Raw genomic sequence first — 21,344 nt, 5'->3', positions numbered from 1 at the left:
AAAAAAATTACCCAAACATTCATAAACCAATTGGCCAAAGAGTTATACCAAAATACGTGTTCCGCAAACCCGAACGATCGCCACAAAAACAAGCGACGCTCGGGATGGCCCGTAACGAATCCCACAAACGCTGCACAACGCGTAAAGGACGTTATAAGGCAAGCGCGCAAAATTAAGTCGCATAAACAAAAAATATACGCAAATAGAAATCGAGCACCAGTTAGGGACGCATTTTCAGCGCCCCTGGCTGGGCGCCAATATTTCTAACGCCCACTGCTGGGCGCTGAAGTTGCTGCCTAGCCTTTTGGTCAGGCACAGCAGCCTCGGTGCCCACGCATGAAGAAAATACGTAGCAAAAAAAACTTTTCGTGAAAAAAATTTGCTACGAGGGCGTATGAAAAGCACTCGATTCTAAGAGCGACTAAAAAATAAAAATAAATAACTCTTTGTGTCGTTGTTAGGCCTCCTACGACGACAATGCTCGGCACCAAAACCGAGCATGCTAATTAAACGACCTTGAATGTCACATGGGCGAAGTATTCAAAAAATAAATGTTCGAATAAAGTCTTCAAGAAAAATAATGTTCGAATAAAAAAATAAATCCGAGTCTAGACTAGGCTATGCCAAAGTACAATCTAAATCCTAAGTCTTAGTTGTCTTATCCATAGAATCGGTCCCAATGCTTGGTGTGGTTCTGCAAGTTAAAAGGTTAAACCATATTGAGTCTCCCCTCCTAACATTTAAATCAATAAGCATCCATATGTAATTGTCATCCCTTGCTAAGAATCCACGGCCTCAATACTCTCTCTCACCAATAAAAAGAACATATTATTTAATTCAAGTATTTGCAAAATGGAAACGGTCACATTCTGAAAATCATTCCCCCATAGTCGCACAAACCCCAAAGTGAACCTAAGGTGTCAATACCGTTAGTAAAAATTAATAGCCCCAAGGCTTAGGATCACATTGGGTCACGACTATCATAGTCCTCTCGAGTCACTCACTCCATGAAATACTACTAAGTACGGACTAAAAGATTTTCCATGAATACAACATGACCAACCATGAAAATACCCAAATCGGCATACCATTAAGCTACCATTGGGGTAAAAGCAATACACACTAAGAGAGAAGCCGCACTAATGATTATAGTCTTGCAAAAATGAAAATTCGATCTCCCCAATTAACCACCTTGCAAACATTAAGCAAAATGGCGCATGACAAATGAAAACCCAAGGGTTAAAATCTAAAGTGTCAACCAACGAAAGTTATGGTCCAATTAGCCTAAGTCTGAAAGTCGCTTGGTCAAGTATTATAGGCTTACGCCATGTCATTATTTTGAGTCTAGGCCACCTCCTTGTATTCATACACGGGTTATAATCAGAAAATTAATGAAAGTTTGAGTCTAATTAAATCCCGAAAACTAGAATCTGAAAAGAAGCAAAAAAAATTATTTTCGATGTAATTCTTTCGTTAAATTTCAATAAAGTACGTAAAAACAAGATTTTGAATCTACGCCATTTGCACATTTTAATAAATGACTAAATACGCTTGCAAAGTAAAACAATTTAAAGGTCCACCCTAGGCCTACTAAAATTAAAGGTCCACCCTAGGCCCACTAAAGGTAAAGGCCCACTAAAGGTAAAGGTCCACTATAGGCCTACCAAACGAGGCTCACTCAGTCTCGCCTCGTGACTCAAAGACCACAACCATCTACCTTTTAGCCCAAATTGATTGAAGGATTTATGTTGGGGAGAAATCCCGAGCGAAAAGAAAAAAAAGAGAAAGAGAAAAGGGAGAGAGAAAAGAGAAAGCCAGGGAATACTTATCCCGTAGTGCAACATTTACCTAAGTAAACGAAGGAAAAGAATTGAGTCAACCAATCCAAATCATAAAATTCTACGATGTCTACCCTTTCCAATCCTTATGCTCTTAGACGCCTTCGCTCTGGGGTCCCTGTTCAGCTCATTTTAACCTATCCATGTTCTCATTGCCATGACCCAAGAAACCATTACCTCGTCTCTTGTTCTTGAACTCGTTGTCAACCGCAAACCACGCACGGCCATTGACACGTGCGTCATACCCCTTATTTCCAAAACCTGCTCTTATACCACCATTAGCATAATGACCATATAACTTGTGTGGATACATCCTGTTGATATACCCTTGAGCCGTCCCCATGCTGCTCATTGGCCTTGGTTGATGTAAAATCGTGACACTAGCACGAAGCTGCAAATTGTGAGCCCTAGCAGATATAATCCTCATGCTTGACCAACACCTATACAAATTCTCCTATCTCATTCAACCCATCTTTCAAGCCGTCTTGAGTCACAAACAAAAAAAGGAAACAAATGAAAAGTGCAAAAAAAAAAAAAAAATGTGAATAATAAAAAAGAAACTTTACAAAAGCGCCTCTAAAGTTAGTCTAAAAAGAAAAATAAAGAAGCATTTAGCGCACCAAAAAAAGATCCGCCCAGAAATAATTTTCAGCGCCCACTGCTGGGCGCCGAAATCTTTAGCGCCCCAGCCTGGGCGCTGATTCTCTCTGCCTGCTAAAATTTGTCCAGAAGTGCTCGTCATTTTATCCGCACGTACACGGAAAAATAAAGAACACTTGGAGGGGTACAACACGTATTCAGATATACGTACCACCAAAAAATACATACCACCAAAAAATACATGTACTCAAAAAAAATATATAAAACAAATTTTTGGCTTACGGCAAGGCAGCAGATTAAAATAACAATAAACTTCACTTATTCTACCGTCTCAAATAATATGTTTCCACCTCAGAACTTACTTGTTTAAAATCGGCATTCTAAGAAACCATTTTCTGGCTAAGAACTACGCAAGACCTGATTCCAAATTAAATCTATTTAAGGCGGATGCGTAGGCAATCCATGATTCGGTCCAACCAATTTGCAAAAATATTAAAGCCTATAGAAAAACAAGAATAAAGAATAGAAGTCCCTTATTGAAATTTAATTACTTGCAATCCAAGTCGAAAGAAAAATTTAAATCAAAGGAAGAATCCAAGCCATCAAGATGCCAAAATTAATGAGCACACATCGAAAAATAATAAGGGCACTTACCCTTGCCAGAAGGAGCTCTCACACTCCTAGGCACTTAGCCAAGACTCAAAAGATCGCTTTGCCTCAATTGAATGGGGGCTAGCGCAAGCGCCCATGACCTCTAAAAGTACTCGACTTGACCCTCCCTAAAGCGAACTAACTCACTTAAAGACTTTGTTTCACCACTAGACATAGTCGTTCGCTTAAAGACCTTCTTTCACTACTAGACACAGTCATGATCGCCAACAAGTAGTAAGGGCAGTAAGCTTGCAATAAAGAGGATTGTTCTACGGCATTGCCCCATCGTTCCTTCGAACTCAGGACACCCATTCATGGTAATTCAAATGCTTGCGAATCCCCTTTGAAAAAAAATAAGACATTGTCAAAAGGACTTAGCACTTAACAAGGCTCACCCTACTCAGACATATGACACGAGCATCTAAAATCGAAATCTAAAGGCATCATTAATGGGAAGACATAACAGCAACTGGGGGCTAAAAAATTGAAATGAAAAAACTAGGGAAAGAACTAAGTATACCTTGACCTTTTGTACAGACATACACCAAGTAAATCTAAGTCAATTTGAAAACGGTTTATATTCCCGCAATTCTGGAAAATATGGCCCTAAAAGCCTAAAAGCATGCCAAACGGGCACAAGTATATCTTGACGCCTGCACCCTGGCTTCCAGCAAATCCTTAGACAGCATTCCAAAAATCATAACAGTATTTTGATTCACTCATGTAATCCTGTACGAACCCTTCTATAAGTCAACCTACTTGGGACACCTCGGATTGTACACAATAGGACTCGGATTTTAAATAATTTTCAAATGATTTTTAAAGACTTCTTCGGACAAATAAAGTGTCGTTGGTTTAAGCTTAGTGTGCGTCCATCGCAAGTGAGTCAAAAAGATTTTTAAATATGATTATGGGCAAAGAAAGGCACCTAGCTTTTAGTCAAGGCACACTTCAACATGTGACTACCTTGACCGTGGCAATGTCGCACAATACGACATTTACAAGAGAAGCAGCAAAATCACTACTCGAACATACCTCGCACTAAACGAGTCTGGTTCAAACTATTCATGATCCATGTCACCATGAATGCACAAAAACGTATGCAAAGCATTATAGCACCAAGCCAATCCCGTAGCTAAAATTGGGGGCTTGAGAAAAACACTCTAAAAATGCTCGAAATGACGATTTTATCGCAAATTCTCGACACTAATGCTATACATACGTCATAGGGGCACAATCCTAAGCTTTAATCGTGCAAAACGAACCTTAGAATGTCTACAACCCCTCCCAAATTCTAAAGCACTACTTAGAATATATAAAGTCACCCCACTAACAAGGGTAACTGAAAATCGCGAGTCACCAAAACTCCGATCAAACCACTGCACATAACGCTCGCCCTATAAAGCGCCCGTTACACAGTCTACATCGTTCCAAAGCAAAAGCGAAAAAAAAATCCAAAAAAAAAACCGTCAAACTTCTGCCCAGAAATCATTTTCAACGCCCAGAGCTGGGCGCCGATATGTTTAACGCCCCAGCCTGGGCGCTGAATCTTTCTGCTAGCCAAGTTTTGCCCAGATACAAAAATAAGAAAGAAACACCTATGAATCATCGCATCGAACGAAGTAATAAGCCGTGCAAACCCACGCAGAAGGTGCTACACTTGTTCGAGAACCTGAACGATTCAGCACGATGAAGTACTCCAAATAATGATATCCCAACACTTGGAGGAATGTTCTAAGACACGCCGTTAGGCCACACAAGCCTGCGTTGCACCATAATCCCACAGTACAAGTCTAAAAAAGGGTAAGGCACATTGCACTAATGCAAGCACGACCAAGAGTAAGAGGCAAAGACTACTTATCGCCCAAATGCAAGCCACACGACTTCTACATTAAGGATTAAAGGTAGCAAAACATTACCTACCACGGAAGGGATAGCTCGCACCTACACGAGCGAAACCCCAAGGCATCTTTCTCGAGAGAACCTACAAAATCGTACGCCAAAAGGAAGCATCCCAACATGCATACTTGGGGGCTCCAAGCTACGAAACAACCATAACAAAATAAAAAATCTCGAAGCAAATGTTTGAACAATCGAAAGGGCACGATGTTTGAGCCCACTTCATGAATGGACCCGACCCCTATCAAGCTTCTAAGGAAACTATTCAAAATCAGTCATTGCTCAAAAAAAAATGATTCAAAGCAAACTGATTGATGGACCCCACACAACGGCCATTCTATGAACGCTCGTTCGCACATACATATCATCATTCACGAACACGTTCAAAAAATATAAGAGCGATCAAGGTCTTACACCTCAAGGTATGTTCCTCGGGCCATATAGACTCGCCCGACTATTGCAATAACTGAACGCCTTAAGAGCAACAGTTTCTTAAAATAATCGCCCCAAAGCGACAAGCACCGTAGTCCACCAATCGGCTACGGCTTCTCAAGAAAATCATCACGTTCTAAAAACAAAGAAAAAAACAAAAGAATACATGGAACTTCCAAGTAAAATAAACGAATGAACAAGAGGCCAACTGTGTCATCAAAAGACCAGCCCAAACAACACCTTCAATGCCCCATCTAGGCGTGAATTGTTTCAACGCCCAGGCCTGGGCGCCGAAAATGAACCCAGGCTCAAAAGGCCCTAACTTCTATTGGACCCTGCCACATCCATTCGGCTCAAAAATTGCCAATTTCCTTACTGAAAGTTGCACCTCACGACTTTGTCGAGAGTAGCACACCACTACGAAGATCGCTCGCACTTACGAGCGTGACCCCAAACATGTTTACAAGATGCAAAAAACAACCGACGAGCCCTAACGCTTGGGGGCTCGCAAAAAAAATGGACTCCAACAAGGAGCACGCAATCAAAATCACATTTCCAGACTGCGCCATACAACATATCATGTTTGGATATCTCAAAAAAAAATATTGTTAAACAAAAATATACACAGTGTAGACCCACTTATAGGACACATCTAATCAGGAAATATTACGACCCACCAACAGGTTGTAATCACAAAAGCCCTTCTACATAGGAAAAATAAGAAATTCAAAATGGGCTCTCCCACCCTCAGCGGGCGGGGTCTGCGTCACTAGCCGCGCAGGTCCTCAATTTTCGAAAAATAAAGTCTTCAAATTTAAAATAGGCTCGCCATCTTCAGCCGGCGGGGTCTACGGCGCAAACCACGTAGGTCCTTATTTTAAAAAAAACAAAACAAAATAAATTTTCAAAACAGATTCGTCCACTTCTATCGGACGGGGCGTCCACCCTCAGCGGACAGGTTCGCCATCTTCAGCCGGCGGGGTCTACGTCACAAACCGCGTAGGTCCTTATTTTCAAAAAACATCCAAACAGATTCGTCCACTTCTATCGGACGGGGGGTCCACCCTCAGCGAACAGGCTCGCCCACCTTCAGCGGGCGGGGTCTACGCCACTAACAGCGCAGGTCCTTAGTCGCTGCAGCGATAACTTTTATCGGTTTTCCCTTTTTCCAAAAATTAAAGGATCGGTTTTCCCTTTTTCCGAAAATTAAAGGATTGGTTTTCCCTTTTTCCAAAAATTAAAGGATTGGTTTTTCGTTTTTCCAAAAAAGAACGATGTGCTGGATTTTCCTTTGTTTTACGTCCTATAAAAAACAAGGGGGTTTTCTCGTTTAGCTAGCCCTGAAAATGAGAATCTTTAAAAACGTTTTACGTCGTGATTGGGCTTGGCCAGGCCCAATTACACTTTACAGCTTTAATTTCGAAAACATCTGTAGCTACTCCCAATGACAAAGTGAGGGGGTTTCTACGCACCTTTAGATCCTTCCAATGACAAATTGAGGAAGTTTCTATACTATCAGTTGACAAATCCCAATGACACGTGAGGGATATGTCGACACTTCAAGTGATGACCCTTAAGTCAAATGTTATCACTCGGGGGCTCGTGAGACCCTCGCAAAACAGGTCACATACACCATGGCTTGTGTGACGCACTCCGTCTAATACTTTGACCATCGTCTTAATCCAAGACTCAGTCAAAGTGGGGGCTAACTGTAGACATCTACTTTTATCCCCGTTCCCGCAAGGGAAAGGTTCGATGATGAAAGCATAAAAACTCCACTTGACAACGCATCTCCTATAAAATAAACGAATCTCGATTCCCCATTTCATTTCACCCGAAACTTGCTATTTATGGAAACCTGTTAAAAATAGTAACTGCCGTAAAAGGTAGCTTCTAAAAGTGGCAAATCATAAAAGATAGAAACCTGTCAGAATTAGGTGTTGCATTCCAACATAAATCCTAAATGAGATAGAAAACTGCGAGAATCCTATTCCGAATAGGATTCGGAAATAAAGAGTTACGTATTAATTAAAATCCTAACGAGCCTAGAGTTCGTAACGGGCCCAGACGCATTCCGTCACAAAATTGATACGCGCTAAAAGACTCGAATTAATCTCAAACTCTACGGATTTTAGGAATCCGAATCTGACTAAACAAAACTGCCCAGACCCTATTTTCAACGCCTGGCTCTGGGCGCCGAAATCTTCGGCGCCCAGGCCTTGGCGCTGAAAATACCTGGGTACGTCTATTTTCCTAATTCTTTGCGGATTAGAACTCTGCAATTCTATATTTCCGCGAACTCTTCCCTATAAATAGGCCCCTAGTTTCGACGTGAAAGAACACACAACAACACACAATCATATTCTGAGTATTGACTCCAACCCTTAGCCTAAGCCTCTCGCTGCGAAATTGTTCACGCGTTCTATCGCAATCGATCTATAAATCGAACAGAACGTATCCTGTCCCATAATTGAGATTCGTTAAATAAAAAGGAGAAATAGCAAAGTCAAAGTGGTTAGTTTTTTGAGAACTGTGACGCACCTCTCAAGGGTGCATCGTAATGTGTCCCTTTTCGATGATTTAACTGCTTTCCTCGCCCTTTTTATGAACTGTTAAACTAACCTAATCTTATTGTTCTATCACGCCAAACAAATATAATATTTTTGGGAAATCTGATTATCATGCTAGGCCCCTTAATACTATTTAAATCAGATAATCACGATCGAATTAGTATTATATGTTGCATATTGCTAAAATCTACTCAGATTAGTTTAATAGTTAACGCATGTCCCTTCAATTATTTATGCTGAGCTAGTAAGGATATCCTGCCTCTGGAGTTATCGACGAGCGAAGTACTCCTCTCGGTAGTTACAGTCCCCCGAACCCTCAATCTCTACCTTGCGGGTGTATATTGAGAGATCCCCACACCAGGGATCACAAGGGAACCTACGGCCGTCGTGGTTAAACATAATTGCACTCCCTTTATGTCACGATAACCGGGTTTTGTCAGTTTTTCTCATTGTCGTTAAAAACTGAATGGCGACTCCTATATTACTAGTCAATTGGGTGTATACTCACAGGAAATCCAATTACACTTGATTGAATAAAAAGAATCGTCACACCCACGAGGGACGAGGTCACGCATTAGCCTCGTGCTTTTTCGACCCCCTCACACATACCCAGCTAGAGGACTTACCCACTACCGTCTTATAACCCCGCCGGCTATACAGGGTGAACTATCCCTGGGGAGAACGAGAAGAAGGAGCGATGTTTACAAGTCTAGCAAAGGAAGGAAAGGAAGGGGTGACGTCACTCAACGCACACATGGAAATATAACCAAAGACATTCGCCCAAGAATTAGGAGTCAGCTGGGCTAGGCCAATGTCATAACCATCTAAAACGTCCATTACAAAAGGGTGCAGAGGAAACCTAAGGCCTAATCTGAAGGCGGTCGTATAGACGACAACCTCTCCCAAAGAAAGACAGTCTACAGTATTAAAGGGACGAGGGCACCTAAAACTAAAGCCACGAGGCAAGAGCAAGAAACGCTCGAAGTCACGTCCTTGCTCCCTTAGGTATCGCAACCATTTCTTGCTGGGGAGGATGTCAGAAGGAAACAAGTCCACATCCACTTTTCCACTAACCATAGGAGGAAGGTTCTTTGCAAACTCCTCGTCCGAAGAGCTGGAAGAATCATCTTCAAAATCCTCACGAGGGACACGAGGACGGCAGGCCACACTCTTTCTTCTCCTTGAAGAACGTGCCACCCTGGAACCCCCGTCTCCTGAATGATGGGAGGAGCTAACTCCACCCTTATTTCCTTGGGACGGGTTCGAAAAAGGAACCCCGCTGTCCCTCTCTCGTGGTACTCCCCATGCACCTACGTTGGTTGTCTGCTTAGTACGAGCCATGCCGTCCTGCATAAGAAACAGGACATTTGACTTGAGAAAAGAGGAAAAGTAAAAGAAACGGGTACGCCGTCCAGATACAAGAGAAGCGGCAACTGATAGGACGCCTCCCCAAGAAATAAAAGCATCAAAAAGTAAAAATTTCAGATACATGCAGAAACAGGGAACTAACAAAAATGCTAACAATAAGTGATCAAACTGCTGAAATGGTCAAACAAGTTGTCCAAACTCCAAGAACAACGAACGAAGAATCCAAGAACACTCAACACAAATATAAGAAGATTGTTGAAGGGAGATCGCGCTCTCTCTCTCTCTAGAAATCTCTTTGAAGATAACAAAAGGCAAATGAAGGAATACAAACGATTTCTGAAGATTTTAAAGGCAAAAACCAGGCTCCTAAAAATAACCACACGTGGCACTCCACCATAACAAGAAGGCTACCCCACCTTGGCAAGGGGCACCCTCCTTGAGGGGAAAATGAGGTGGCCTAAAATAATAGACTGCCACAAGGCTTTACTAGGATGGACAAAAAGGAAGACAAAGATTCTCCAGCATTGAAACCCAGAATCCATACTGAGCCCAAATCTGCATCCAGACCCAGGGCCCATCTCTTAGGCCCATGACCCCCTTTGATTGGAAGAATTCCTGGACAAATCATATCTAAAAGCCCAACAAGCAAAGGGCCCAACAGGTCTAATCAGACCACCTATTATCGAACACATATCCTAAATCTGGGGAAGCACCCAATCGTCAGGCCAGGGTTTCAAGATCAAGTCCCAAGAAACCCTAGCACTATAAATAGTGCATATCCCTAGGTAAAAGGGGCATTCAATTCATTCCCACCTACCTAAAACTATCTTTGCTCTGCCTTCACTCTTAAATTACTTCTCTCTCTAGCTTATACTTACTTAGGCATCAGAGGGAATATCCCTACGGGAATAGTCTTGTTTTGCAGGTTGCCAGAGGATCGTGCCAGCTCATACTTGATACCTCCGAGGAACGCGTGACACATCATCACCGTAAAAGATCCCACAACACATAGTAGGAAAGACCACATTGTATTTACGGGAACTTTAATTCTTTTGAAGCAACATAATTTGGAGTTTTCAACATAGACCGAAAGGGGTAAAACTCCAACATTCTCCCCACATGATTCAAAAGAACATAAGCTTTATTATGAGAAGATGTTATGGGCAAGGGATACTTAGTTTTACAAGTTCAATGTCTTGTGGACTTGAATTGATACCTAGTGCATACTAGTACGTCATACAACCATGTAAGGTAGAATTACCCTTGAACCTTGCATGGGGATTGTAGTAACACAACAACGCACCAAACTTTTCTCAAAACAAGTAGTGTTCTCGCGAACTTTAATAGTCGAAGCCCCACAAATGCCCGGTTTTTCATAAACGCTCTAGAGGGCCTAGCCTAAGGAACCTCATAGGGGATTGGGCGTAACCTCCACATTCACATAGGTAAATTCATCAAGTTTGTACTGTCACATACCACCTTCACAAGGCTATGAAATTATTAAGAGTTTTGGCTCAACCTTACACATATGACAGTAGAAAAGGTAATACATCACTTTAATTTATTAATAGGAATGGTTGTAGTACAATACTTGAGTTCTTTTGTGACTTCGTTTGACCCATCGAACTTAGTTATTTCTAAGACGGGTATCAATCACAATTTACTCCGCATAGGCTTCATACTCATTCCTTAATGCCGACTCCAACACATAATTTCTACAAAGGCCTTTAATAGTTTAATGAGAGATTCTCAATATTCCTATCACATTCACGTGATATCTCAATTTTTCATGATCAATATCCATGCCTCAAGCATGCATTCTAATCATATTACAAGCTATCTCAATTAATGGAGTTGGCTTCGCCAACAATGGATCTTGCATATTCCAATTAACTCATTGTACTTGACAACTCACATACATAGTAATATGTAAATAATAATGTGGAGAAACAGAAAATTCACCTTACCCCCACAATGAGCTAACATCCAAAAGCTTTTTTAATGGTAGAATCCAATTATATGGACACTCAACTCCATAATAGAATTATCACTTTCTATTAACCCAATGGACATCTCAAACATACTTGTTTGACTATCATCCCAATGTACATTTCAGTGATTAGTGAGAACACTTTACATTCTCCACCTACAACACAAGATTGTCTACATATTCTACTTACCACATAAGCAACATCAAGTCGAGAACCAAACATAAAACATTAGACCTTCAAACACGTTAACATATTCAATTTATGGAAAACTATTTCCACATAAATTTCAACAACAATATGCTAGGAACATAATATATAATGATGGTCACTCAATGACTCAATAGGAAAATGATTATTTTACCAAGCACCACATATTCCAGTTTGGTAGTAACTTTACCAACTTATTTAGTGTTTGGTCAGGTCGGACCTGTACTCCTGCTAAGCATAAACATGAAAGGAGGTCGAATTGGTCTCACCTATACCTTTGGCATGAATTATTATACCTCAAGAATCAAGTATATAAAACAAATATATAAATAAATATGACTTACAAATTCACTCTAACAAACTTCAAAGTTCTCATGAATTAACTTTTATAATTCAATTTCCCCTTTAGTCACAGGGTTTCTCATGACATAAACTTATAAAAGACTTTACAAACGTCATATTCCTCCATAACTTGATTATGGTAAACCACCAAAGTCTCATACTCCTTAGTGGGGAAAAAAATAAACACTCCCATTAGTCAAAATTGACGGACATTATAATACGGAGAAGCAAACAACTCACTAAAAGTGGAGACAACCTTCTAATTAGTGCTACTTCCCATTACGTACTTCTCATTACTAGTAAAACTAACTCATTAGTCTCAAACGCCAACTTACACGTTACACCCCCACATTGATCAACAATAATATTACGATCTTCAATACACTGATGCTCTAAACTAAGTATACCTCGTCATCTTGGGGCAACGAAAACGAATATCAATCCATCAACAACCATTCACTCATAAAGAGCAAAAGTCCAAATCAATATAGCTCCTTTCCGGAAATATCACACCATTTGTTTTTTATACTATTCACACTACGACTTTTGATATTTTTTGTGGTTCGTACGTAATGAAATTTTAGTCATGCAGGGTCATGTTATATTCGTATCGATATATATTTTCTAAATATTAATTTTTTATAATTTTTATTTGCACACGATTTGAGACATTAACAGTCAAATTAATGGTTAGATGAGTAACAGTCAACCTGGTGCAATATTTCCCGAATGGAGGAAGTATATAGTCCAAGGAAGAATATTGGTACGTAAGAAACAAAAACAACCTCATAAATAAATAAATAATACATAGTGATGGGAACAAATTCTATATATTTCATTGATCCAAATTTTGTGTCTAGCCTTACGGCTCAAGCAATTACAAGTGCTTTAATAATATCACTCAATTCCAAATATCATAACTTAATTTGTGTCTCCCATCTGGGATGATGACGATATCATTATCCTTATTAGGCGGTTGGAGCAACTCCGTGCGGAAATCCCAATTGCTAAGAACATCTCCAAAATACAAAATCCAAAATCCAATCCCCGAGGCCGTTCACCTCCCGGAACTCGGTACAAAATACAATTTTCAAAAACCAATTTCAAAATCCAAATACAATCTCATCTAGTAGACCATTCCATTGGTTTTACTAGGTCTTTTCCACTCAAAATCATATAAGGCAAGTCAAATTCGGGCGCCGACCCACAAAACCGAGCAAGACGGGCCCCGTCCCGTACAACCGGAATTCAAAACCCGAAACGGCTTATTTTTAGACGCAAAAACAAGTCTTAACCTCCAAGCAAACACTACGTGCCAAGCATCTTACTATTCGTACGAAGTTACATCAATACAAGACAAATCAAGGGCGGAGCCCGCGTCCTTGTTTTGGCGGCACTCATGCCACGCCACCAGCGCTGGGCGCTGGTTTGGCGTGCTGCGCTGGCAATGGCTGGCATTTTCCAGCCATTTTTCCTATAAAAACGTCCTAATTTCCAGCAGTTGGGGAGGGAGATTCAATATACAACGTCGTAATACAAAAATTACGCCTCAAATTCAAATTAAAAAATCCTTCAAAAACACATACAAACTTCAAGTTCTAAGCAATTGGGAGCTCTAAAAGGAATTCTTGCCTAAACCTAAATAGGTAATTCCAAATCCCACCATATTCAATCATGTTTATTTGATTTTCCTATTTCAAAAATAATTAGCAAGTTGGCATTTTTACTACTAAAAATGTCACTTGCAACAATCATACATCTTTTCAAAATCCAAACTTTTCAAAATACAAAATGCAAACTTTCAAGATTCAAGGATGTTCAAAGTTGTTTGCAATCACTTCTTTGAACTAGAATCACTTTCAAGTATGGAGTAATCAAAGATGAAACCTTTCTAGCTTTTAAAGGTTTAGTCTTTTGAGATTCAAGACTCCATTTTTCAATATACAAGTTCAAGTTTTCAAATTTCAAGATCCCACAATGTTTAGGGTTGCTCATGACTACTTCCCTAAACTAGGATCCTTTCAAAATAAGAGCACAACAAAGATCTAACCTTTTCAACATTAAAAGTCCGATGTTTGAGATTCAAGTCTCTTAAGTTTCAATATTTCAAGTACAAGTTCAATATTTCAAGTTCAAGTTCAAATGTTTCAAGTTCAATATTTCAAGATTCAAACTTTCAAGTTCAAGTTCTATATGCAAAATCTAGGATACTTTGGGATGAGCAACTTCTCCCAAGTTGAGATATTTGGCTTTGAATTCGTGTCGGGCGCACTTATTTTAATTTTAAGGAGCCGCTTGGCGTTCGAATCTCATGTGCCCAAGTACAAATTTCAATATCGCAATTTCAATTATGCACCTTTCAATATTGCAATTTCAATTATACACCTTTCAATTCCGCAATTTCAATATCGCACTTTCAATTTCGCAATTTCAATATCGCACTTTCAATTCCGCATTTCAATTCCGCATCTTTACTTGCCTAGTCCTTCTAGGAAATGTGGACCTACTCCCTAGTCCGTCTCTAGGGGGTCTTGTATTTACTAATTCCGCACTTATTTACTATTGCGATGTTGCTTTATTTGCTTTATTGCTTTCATCACCGCACATGCTAAATACAACAAAATGCAAGGTTACATCACGCTTAACAAAGATAATTTCTTGGACAAACCGATCTTAGGTTCCCTTAAATTATCTTTAAAGCAAAGTTACCACCATACAAAGTAGAGATTCTATTTGCTCTAAATTCAAACCCACATAGTCTAAACTAGGGTATTTTCGAAAATGCTATGTCACGTACTTGAATAATATCTAAAGCTCGCGGAATAAGCATCTCGTTCCCGTGCCCGGATCTCACCCATCCGTTTCGAAGATTCAAGTCTTATCCTAATAGAGTCATTTGCGGTCTTTCCAAACAAGACCCTAAACAATGTTTGGTGGCGACTCCTTCGAGGTACAAAAATACGATGGTTTCTAAAAACCGCCCCCTTGTAGGGAATCGCAATACATACGCAAAAAACACCCCCCTACATCTATGTTGACGCAACCATTTATAATAATCCAAAAATCCAAACTATGAAACAAAATAAATCACTAAGACCCAAAAATTGCAATGGGAATTTGAATAATTAATCTAGCATACAACTATGAATTAGCAGAGAACCTTGAATTTACAAGCGACATGAGCTTCCGATACTACAAAAGCAGAACACACAAGACCGTATGTTACGATTAGTCATATTAAAATTAAACAAATAATATTTCAAAATTCAACTTTAGATTGTAGGAGATATGACTAATAGTAGGTGAAATTAGAAAGGCTTATCTTAAATTATGTCGTGGCGTGACATCAATCACTGCCCTAAAGTTGAATTTGCCCCGCTACACCCACAGACTCATGGCAATCAACCCCCAGGGGTACACGACTCTTCATTTCCGGTATGGACAGATACGAACATTGAGAACATCCTTAAACAATGACCAGAATAATGGTAGATTTTGTGTTTTCATTTTCGGAGAGGATGAAAAGGTTAATTTTCTGTGTGTCTGGAGGAAGAATCAATAGCCTTTAAATAGGCCGAAAAGATCAACAAGAATAAAATTTATAAATTGCTCATCAATTAGGCCATAAATGGAGGAAGCAATTAAGGTAATAACGGTTAACAAATCAATTAGTTGACATTATACAATTAATCCAATAATTACGCTCCAAAATTGATGATCCATAGTAGGAAAGACCAAATTGTATTTACGAGAACTATAATTCTTTTGAAGCAACATAATTTGGAGTATTCAACATAGACCGAAAGGGGTAAAACTCCAACAATCACAGGTTATTCGGCCCATCTATGCAGAACAAGTTTGAGCCACTTCCAATCATTATTGTAGCCGATGGAGCTTGACAATGAGATTCGAACTCCAGACCTCAAGTGTGGATGATAACTCTCACTACCATCTTAACCAACAACCAATTGTGATTTATCTTTTCACATTGATTTATAAATAAATGTTAACATGAGTCTAAAAGAACTAAATTTTTATGTGATTTTTTATTTTCCATGGCCTATTTTGAAAAAAAATAATAATTAAAATTATTAGGACAACCATGAGGAAACATGATGTCATAAGTCTCATAAGCATCAACTATAGAAATGCCTTGCATGGTTGCATATATCTAATTTGGTGTTTGTTAATTTGAAGCACATAATTCCACTCAAAAATAAATTGTACAAATTGTAAGATGATCTAATTGAAAAATTATTTGGCAAAATGATGTATTGTATCCGTGTAGTTGATGAATTTAATGGATGTTTTTCACTTTATGGTATACATGGATTTTTTTTCAAATATTGAGCTCAAGAAAAAACTAAAATTTTAACTATTCAATGTAGCAACCGAGATATCGCCCGGGCCACATACTAGTTGATTATTAAATGAAATACTTTGGGCTTATATATAGTCAAGTAGTCAACTCTTACCAGAGACGAGTTGTCCTAATGAAGCTTAATTCTTATCTGTTTATTAACCTATCAGAGCATCAACTACGAGCGTTTAGTAGTTGCTTGTTTTCCATCCTACACTCACAATTTTGACTTGGCAATTTCCAAACAAAATAGTGGTTAAAGACTTAAACGTAACAAATGGTCTCATAAACGTAGAAGTGTTGAATGTGTCCTAGTCAAGTGTATACAATTCTGATAGAAGTTATTATATATTAGATGATTTGGTATTGTTAGAAGTACCCACAATTCCAATTTCCAAACGATGTACTCTATCAACAAACTAAACACAATAGCAGTAATTATTTTGGCCCTTTCCCAAATTGTACCTATAGCCTCCCAACCCGGTTTCAACTCGTATGTCTGTCAAGACACATTCGGAAACTACACTAGAAATAGTATATTTAAAAAAAACCTTGATAACCTTATTTCTACCATAACATCCGATACAAAAATCGACTATGGGTTCTACAACTTGTCGTTTGGCAAAAATTTAGACATAGTTAACGGGATCGGCCTATGTAATATAGACATCTCCGCAGATGATTGCCACAAGTGCCTCAGTCAAGCAGCAAGTGCACTTGTCCTAGGATGTCCAAACCAAAAAGATGCCATCGGATGGTATGAGACGTGTATGTTCAGGTACTCTAATCGTTACATTTTCAGGAAATTGGAATTCGGTCCTTGGTTCCACTTTCAAGATGATTCTCGTTTCAGAGACAAAGGGAAGTTCAACCAAACTGCTGCAACTTTGCTAGCTAAGTTACAAAATAAGGCGGCATCTGGAGATTCTAGTCGTAAATATGCAGCAGGAAAAGCTAATATCACTAGCTCCTATGCTATTTACGCATTCGCCCAATGCACTCCAGATTTGGAGTACTCTGATTGCTATTACTGCCTTGACCAAGCTATATATTTTGCTCTCACTCAACTCTTTGGGCAGACCAACAGAGTGTTTTATACCAGCTGCAAAATTCGGATGGAGGATTATCACTTCTATAATGCTACTTATCTGAATTCCTTGGAGACTTTGAAGCCCTTGGACCGCCCATCGCGATCACCTTCATCGGTACCCACTTCTCTACCACCTTCCTCCGTCAAAAGGAAAAAAGGTACTCTCTCCGAATCTAAATATTTTGTAATTTTGACACTATATATTCAATAGGAAAGAGAATCTCTTGAATTACTACCAATATATAAGAAAAAATATAGTCATAATATGAGGTCTTGTTTGGTTCGTATATGAAAGTTTTATAATTTTTAATAACACTTAGTTAGAGATATTAACGATGTAAAATACGCATTGGCATATGTGCCAAAGTGAAATGGGATAAACATTTAATTCGGAGGGAGTACTACTTTAGGGTTTGTTTTTTTTTGTTGTGTTACCAGTTAGTTCACCCTTATGGATAATTCGGAGTCGGGGTGAATTATGGGTGGATAGGTTTCAGTCCACTCCCAATTATTGTTGCGAGGATCGAACTCAAGGTCCTCCTTATCAAGTTCACCCTCAATTACCACTGAACCAACAGACAATTGGTTATTAAGACCACTGAAGTAACATGCAATTGGTTATTAGGGCCTTGTTTGATAGACATTATTTGACATGGAAATTCAAAATTCCTACAATTCCCAAAGAAGAGCTATTTTCTAGAAGTTAAAAAGAGATATAACTTCCTATAAATAGAAATTCCTATGTGAATCTACATCCAACACAAATGAATGAATTTGAAAGTTGATCACCTTTTGTTTATGATTTTGCAGGAACAAAAAATAAGAAGTTTAAATTCTTGATCATCGTTGTAGTTTCCCTCGTTGTTACATGCCTGCTACTACTTGTCGCACTCTTTGGTTGCTACTACTTGTGGAGGAAAAAGGGGCGGAAGAGTGTTATAGGTAATTAAAAATGGTTGGCAAAATCATGGTGTTTTTTATTCGGCTAGACATTACTAACTCATTTTTGGAATTCTTGAAGCTGGAGCGGGAGATGATATGATAAGAAATCCCGAGTCTCTAAAAATGGATTTTAACACAATTAAAAGCGCTACAGGGAACTTTAACGATGCTAACAAGCTTGGCCGGGGTGGATTTGGCGTAGTTTACAAGGTACGTGCCGCAAAATCTTTGCTACATCTTTTAAGGATAAATTCTTCTCAAATACTTCATCTGACTATTTGAACATAATATCTCTAAATTTTTATAAGTAAAAATTATAAAAAGTTGATATTTGGAATACTTGCATTAATACGAATTTAACAAGATCTCATTTGACTATGTTTTTTCTTACACAACAGTGAAAAAATGATACGGAAGAAGTACTCACTCCGTATTTATTTAAGGGATACACTTGTCTTTTCCGGCCGTATTTATTTAAGAGATACACTTGCCATTTTTAGTAACTTATCAACCCCAACATCTAATTAAATAATACATCTAATTTACCCTATGACCCACCATCCTATTAAACAAATAATTTCATTAACCCACTCCACCTTCCACCCACCAAAATGACATGGTCTCTACTTATTACTTATTAAAATATCTAACCAATCCCACTTGCTTTATTATTTTATTTCATTCAATTCTTCTTCTTAATACCCGTGCCCGGCCAAGTGTATCTCTTAAATAAATACGGAGGGAATAACTAGCTAACACTTCGTATTATCTTGATATGACAATCTTTATCGCTAACAACAACTAGCCTAATTAATATCTAATTACATATACTGGTTGTCAGAATAAATATTTATTAATATGTAATTAGATATACTGGTTGTCAAAATTAGTACTCCGTATACAAATAGTAAAATAGTATAGAAAGTCAATGTGAAACGGATTGAGTTTTCTGACGGTTGAATATACAAATAGTAAAATAGTACTCCCTGTGTTCCTTTATGTTCTTCTCATTTGAGAATCTTATAATGATTGAGTGTAAGAGTAATGGTTGAATGTAAGAGAAAGTAATAAAGTAGTAAAGGAAAGTAATAAAGAAATGAAGGAGAGAGAAAATATTTTTAATAAAGTAATAAAAAAATCATAAAAGTAGGGTTGGGTGGGTGAATAGGGAAATGTGAATGAATTAAATAAGGGATGGTGGGGAAATTTATGGTAAAAAGTCATGTCCAAAAATAGAAATAGGAAAAACATATAGGAACGCCCGAAATAGAAACGGGAAGAACATTTAGGAATGGAGGGAGTATAGTATAGGAAGAGCTAGTAGTGTGATTGAGTTTTCTGACTGTTGAATATAAGTTCAGGGCGTATTTCCCACTGGTCAAACATTAGCAATCAAAAGGCTGACTAAACATTCCGGGCACGGTGCAGAAGAGTTTAATAATGAGGCTGTTCTCGTAGCGAGGCTTCGACATAAGAATTTGGTCAGATTCGTAGGTTATTGCTATGAAGGAGATGAAAGACTTCTAATTTATGAGCTTCTACCAAATAAAAGTTTGGACTGTTTTCTATTTGGTAAGTTTTGACTTTTATTTGCTCATCAAAATACTCCACTTTGCTTATCAAAACCTTACTAAAATTTGTTTGTTTGTAGATGTGATCAAGCGCGCAAAACTAGATTGGCAAACTCGCTACAAAATAATAGAAGGCATTGCTCGAGGATTGCTTTATCTACATGAAGAATCTCAATTGTTGGTTGTCCACCGTGACCTAAAAGCGGGCAATATACTTCTAGACTCAGAAATGAACCCGAAGATATCAGATTTCGGCATGGCGAGGCTTTTTGGTGTAGACCAAACTCATGAAGATACACGCAAAATATGCGGCACCTTGTAATATTTTATTATTATTTACGCAATTATGGATTCAATTAATTACTAACCATAAATTAACTCTTATATTCCATTGCTATGAGTGTGCAGTGGATACATGCCGCCTGAGTATGTGCAACATGGACACTTCTCCATTAAGTCAGATGTTTACGGTTTTGGAGTGTTACTCTTGGAAATCATAAGTGGCTTAAGGGTGACCAGCTATTACAATGAAGGGACCGGAGAAGGTCTTCTCAGTTTCGTAAGTACCGATTGTCGATCAAAATTCCACTTTTAATCTTTTAGCTATCAACAATACAATTTCTACACTATCTTGTCGATCGATGTACAACTTTAACAATTGATTTTTCATATTCATTTATTTACGTGCGTGATGTTACACATATGCAGGCATGGAGAAATTGGCTAGAAGGAACCCCCTTAAGAATTGTAGATTCAACAATGTCGTCAACTGTAACTACTACTCAAGTGCTGAGATGCATTAATATTGGGTTGTTGTGCGTACAAGAAAATACAAATCATAGACCTATCATGTCCTTAGTTGTTCTTCTGTTAAACAATCACGACATTGCTCCTCCGGTGCCTTCACGGCCTGCGTTTCTTCTGCATCACGACAGTACTGAATCAGATCACTCACTCAATGTACCAACACTAAACGAGGTCACTCTATCTGAGCTTGATCCTCGGTAATGCATTCACCTTGTTCTGAAAAAAACCAACAATATATCGTACTACATCCGTTTCAAAATGATCTTTACACTCTTCGTTACTATACAAATAGTAACTGTGTAATAGTATAATACTACGTGGTACCAAGCTAGTATATCATGTACTTCTTTGTTTCTCGATAGAACCATTGGCTAATATACAAATTTGATCCTGAATACCTTTAATTATGTAAAAATATCATTTAAAAATGATTAAATAGTTAATTTTATATTTTTATTAAGATTAATCCCACATGAAGTATATCGCTCTTGAATTCCCTGGTTCTCATATGGCTCTCTGCTATCCTTTTTGTTAGTTTTCATGAACTAGCATGAAAACCTTTAGGTAGTGTTTGGATACAACCATTCACTAGTAGACTGGGGGGCCTGCAACAAGTCTAGACTTGTTGCAGCGTACAATGTTCGCTGAAAAAAGTACTTTTTTACAGCGTACATAT

At 38.6% G+C, this 21,344-nt stretch overlaps 1 protein-coding gene across 1 annotated transcript; it reads left to right on the top strand.

Moving 5' to 3' along the window:
* The first annotated feature begins 16,641 nt into the window (after positions 1-16,641).
* On the top strand, positions 16,642-21,088 carry LOC110777829 (cysteine-rich receptor-like protein kinase 44). The gene is made up of 7 exons (XM_021982415.2): positions 16,642-17,506; positions 18,159-18,290; positions 18,370-18,500; positions 19,652-19,862; positions 19,942-20,179; positions 20,270-20,420; positions 20,570-21,088. Exons 1-7 carry the CDS (start codon positions 16,660-16,662, stop codon positions 20,867-20,869), a joined length of 2,010 nt encoding a protein of 669 aa, XP_021838107.2. The 5' UTR covers positions 16,642-16,659; the 3' UTR covers positions 20,870-21,088.
* The last annotated feature ends 256 nt before the right edge of the window (positions 21,089-21,344 follow it).

The sequence above is a fragment of the Spinacia oleracea genome, chromosome 1, assembly GCF_020520425.1.
Source record: "Spinacia oleracea cultivar Varoflay chromosome 1, BTI_SOV_V1, whole genome shotgun sequence".
NCBI lineage: Eukaryota > Viridiplantae > Streptophyta > Magnoliopsida > Caryophyllales > Amaranthaceae > Spinacia > Spinacia oleracea.
The sequence above is the reverse complement of the archived record's forward strand: the minus strand, read 5'-3'. Positions and strand labels throughout refer to the sequence as shown.